The following is a 4,700-nucleotide window of genomic DNA, read 5'->3' on the forward strand; positions in this document are numbered from 1 at the left end:
GGAGATCAAACAGCTGCTCTTACTCACACCTGTTCTCCCAGGGTGACACTGACGCACACAGTGCTCTGTTCAATAACTGTTTCAACGACATCTTGCATCTCAAATCTGGAGTCATACAGCTAGAAAAAAAGAAAAGGAAAAACAAGAAGCAGGGAAAAAAAATCAGTGCAGACAAATAACCAACCCCTGCTGCATGAACGTGTCATTGGTGTAAGCATGTGTGGGTGTTTGCATTTGTGTCAGGTGTATGTCTTTATTTGCAAGCAATAGAAAAAAAAAGAAGAGGGGAAAAAAGGTAGAAGGAAGGAGAGATAAGACTACAGCACGTGAGATGCTGTTTTCTGGGCACGAACCACAGCCACCTCCAACTCTGTCTTTCCCCTCAACTCTACCTCTCAAAGGAAGGTGTGGAATAAAGCACCTAAAGCTGAGGAAGAGTAGAGGATGATGGCTGAGATCACAGTCAGCGTAATTTTCTGGGACTCATGTGTCTCACTGGGAGACAGCCTTAATAACTCCACTCGTGTTTTATTTTCCCTTACAGCCTCCAGAATGCAGCGGGGAATTAATCAGTGTAAGTATGTAGCTACCTGCAACCACACTGGCCAGCTGCTGCGTCCGGGTGATGGGGCTGACACGGCGTGCCTCCACAATGGCTGAAGCTATTTTCCTTGAGTGCCTTTCTTCCCCATATGCTGTGAGGATAGACGTTAGAGCCTGTTGATCTAAGGTATTCACAACGTCAGCAGCGCAGGGCATGTCGGGGTACCTACGCACAAAGAGAAGCCCAATTAAGCTGCTTGACGTCATGTCCTTGCTGACAGTGGCGAATCCTGACAACTCTGAAGTACAGCTGAAAACCTTTATGGCTGACAGTTCTGAATAGAATGATTGTGAGGCAAGGAAAAGAGAAAATGCAGCTTGTGCAACAGCTTATAATGAGGTTATGCTATCTGGTTGTTCTGCAGATAATGCTGACACTATAAAATTTGTGAAATATGCTTTGGAAAATATGCAAAAACACTTTATATTATACACATAGATTTAATTAAAATAAATACATAACATGCTTGTATTATCCTTACATTTCAGTTCTATTACAAATATATCTTATTTAATATAAATTTTATCAACACTTTTAATAATAAATCATTAAGAAAAAAGAAAAACTTCCTAAATACATTGGTGATTTTTTAGGTTTGCTACCCTTATTGTTTACGTACATTATGAAAATACAATTAAGTTAAGACCCCAACTTTTGGTTTTGATGTTCAACTTAAATTTGTTTATCCAAGTTTGTTGCTTGCAGACACAAGCCGCAGATATACATTTTGTCTACCATTGTCTGTCTGCCCCTTCGTATGCCCAGTTATGCTGCTGGAAATAATCTAGGGTAGAGTCTGGGTAATGCCCTCAGGAGACAAAATATGACACAAGTATGCTGCAGGGAAGTTGACAGTGGGGTATGAGTCTCTCCCCCCCACACCCCCACCTAACCACAATTATTTTACCACTTCTATATGGATATTAACACACCACATATCATGGCAGAGCTATGACATCAATGAGTGAACAGAAGGCAATTGGTAAGCAAAGCGCCATATTACCAATACTTGCATGCAGTAGATACTCCGGTGGATTCTCTGAAGATTTCTCACATGGTTTCACATTTTTAGTGGTGACAAATTAGAATTGCAACATCTCTCCTTTAGCATCTTGTAATAAATCATGGCTGAATGATTGGCCATATTGTACTAAAATATTTATTAACTTTTTCTTTTTTTTTTTTTTTATCATGGCCGGTTGAGATAGTGTTATGAAGGTGGCACATGGTGCAAGACATACTGTGTGTTAAAACATTATGTTGTCTTCTGTTTACTATTTATTCAAAATCTACTATCAGACAAAAAACATACACACTATGGGACCAATCCCAGACCACGATGCTCTTTGACAACACTCTCTTTTATGACATGCACTTTAACATTATTGATCCAGTGAGCACTGAAACAATTTCATAGTGCCAGTGGCTTTGATCATTCAGTAGCAACATAAATACAGCTGCAGATCTCATACCTTTCTCCATCCATTCTCATATCTAAGGGTCCATCCTTGCTGAGGGAGAAGCCTCTCTCTGCCTGATCCATCTGCATGGAGGAACAGCCAGCATCCAACAAGACAGCATCAATGCTGCCTGGCTTAATGTTCATGTTAGACAGCAGGGTTTCAAGCTCGCTGAACCGGCCGAGCATGGGTTTCACGCGACCACTGGAGAAAAGATTTTGGGGAAAAAACCCAGAAGATGATTTAGTCATTTCTATGCCAATGCATTTGACATCATTGGTTTCAAAACAGTCTCCTGATATAGACAGAAAAATCTTTACTATATAGGTGGCAGTGTTATTAAATGATGTAATTATTAGATTACAGCCAAAAATTCATTCAAGAGGTGCAATAAATACTGTATAAAAATAAATATAAAAGAGAATGAAATGAATACAACAATTGTTGGTAAGCGCATATTTTTATCTTCTTAGTTATTTCACCACTTAACTGGTCCTACCCATTTTTCTAAACCATTTAGTTAATTTAGGTGTCACTACAACAATAAAAAGTAGTAAAAAGGCCAAGGCCACCATGGCGGCAGTGCCTTCTTAGGGGATCTCTAACCACTCCCAGTATGCGCTCAATATGAAACCATTTGCAAGTGGTTTCAGAATTTGCATTTGTCAATTAAATTTTTTCATCTGTTAAAAAAGTTGCCCAAAAAACTCAAGTTTGTGAAAGTTTAGAAAAGGTTTTGCATGGCTGTAAAAAAGATTTGTATTTGTAAATAAAAATGAAGAGTTTTTGCAAACATCTGTTCTCAGTTTTGTTTTTTAGTAATTACTGAAAATATCCACAACTAAGTACAACACTGTATGAAGGTGCCACACCGCTGACTTCTGTCAGTGGAGCTGAGGAGCACTTTGACCTTTTCACTGTGGCTTCAGCAACATGATGGAGAGTAAAACTGGGACACACAAGAAGTGGTATTGAAATAGAAGTTTGAATGAGTGGCCGATCGACAGGCTTGTCTTAGCAGGCTTATCTTCTCCACATTCAGAGAATCAGACTAACCTGAATATGAATTTACTGTTAACTATATTGACATCAACAGGATATCAGGAATAATAGGCTTGTTCTTTTACATTTTTCTACGCTATAGGCTTAAACTGCAACTTAATATGAACAAAAGATCCAGTCCCCTCTTCAAGCCTACACAAACCAACGTGATATAGAGAGAATGCTGTCAAATTGAAATCATGCTAATTTTATTCATATATTTGATGGGAGACCAACACAATTCATAACAGTGAGCAGCCACAATGTGAACCTTTAAATAATTCCATTCTCTGCTTTGGAAACCATCTGTCTTAGCTACACTACTGAGATCCTCCCTTATCTTTAACAGAGAGAGACTCACTTCCTCCTGCACAAGTGGTGAGATCCTCCCCACATTCATGCATTTTTCATGTGACCTTTTAACATTGTTTAAACAAATATGATGGCAGAAGAAAGAAACAAGACTTAGCATCTATACATTAGTAGCAAAAGTTCTGCAGCCTTCTTCACCCAGTAAATTTCTAGATATGAAAATAGGTTGTGGGTGAGCATTTTTAATAAAATAAAATAAAATAAAATAAAATAAAATAAAATAAAATAAAATACTGTGCCCAAAAATATACAACTGTTATGACTAAAGGACTACTCAAGGTGTATAAAACAAATCCAAACAATAAACTGAGCTGCTCAAATGTTTTGGTGATGCAGTTTGATACTGAGATGCTTTCATCTTGTGAATCCCACAGGTGAAGACAGCTGTTAAGTTTGTCCACATGGTTTTCCTAAATGTTGTTACTTGGCTCCATGAAAGATTTCAATGACTTTTTCTCACTTATGTCAGTCTAGAAGGGCTAGTAAGAAATCTGTGTCATTGAAGTAAAATGGGTTTTTATAAATGCTTATAAACCTTATAAATGCTTTCTCCCTTTCTCTAAACTGATACATAGAGCTAATCTTAAACATTATAAGAATTTTTTTTTTTTCTGAACCGCTTAATCCAATTCAGGGTCACGGGGAAGCTGGAGCCTATCCCAGCTGGCTTTGGGCGACAGGCAGGGTACACCCTGGACAGCTCGCCAGTCCATCGCAGGGCCACACAGAGAGACGAACAACCACTCACGCGCACACTCACTCCTAGGGGCAATTTAGAGTGACCAATTAACCTATCATGCATGTCTTTGGATGGTGGGAGGAAGCCGGAGTACCCGGAGAGAACCCACGCATACACGGGGAGAACATGCAAACTCCACACAGAAAAGCCACTGACTGGACCCCTCCCCAGCCAAGGATTGAACCAGCGACCTTCTTGCTGTGAGGCTAAACATTATAAGTGATCCTAATCAAGTTTATACTTACACAATATGTCCTGTGTTAGAACAGCACTTTGCCAGTGCTGGTCAACTATATACTCCAGATTATCAACAGGTCTGATTGCTTGTGACTTGGCATTCATTTGTACAGTAGGCTTCTGTGGTTTCAGCACAACTTCAGGATGTCACCAGCAGGAGTGAACATTCCCATCAGCCCTATTTATGATTTACAAGCACATTCCTTTTTACTCTGGATAGTGAGTCTAGGCCTTATTTGCTGCCTAT

The 4,700-nt window shown here is 39.3% G+C and overlaps 1 protein-coding gene across 1 annotated transcript in view; it reads right to left on the reverse strand.

Moving 5' to 3' along the window:
- mettl15 (methyltransferase 15, mitochondrial 12S rRNA N4-cytidine) overlaps nucleotides 1-2,261 on the reverse strand; it is a 7,850-nt gene extending 5,589 nt beyond the window's left edge. The window contains exons 1-2 of the mRNA XM_079265177.1: nucleotides 2,077-2,261; nucleotides 591-769 (exon numbers count right to left, since the gene is read on the reverse strand). Coding sequence (XP_079121303.1) covers nucleotides 591-769; nucleotides 2,077-2,252 — 355 coding nt within the window. The 5' untranslated portion in view covers nucleotides 2,253-2,261. The remainder of the gene's footprint in view (nucleotides 1-590; nucleotides 770-2,076) is intronic.
- Between the last annotated feature and the right edge of the window lie 2,439 nt (nucleotides 2,262-4,700).

This window comes from Telmatherina bonti (assembly GCF_933228915.1).
Source record: "Telmatherina bonti genome assembly, chromosome: 1".
Classification (NCBI taxonomy): Eukaryota; Metazoa; Chordata; class Actinopteri; order Atheriniformes; family Telmatherinidae; genus Telmatherina; species Telmatherina bonti.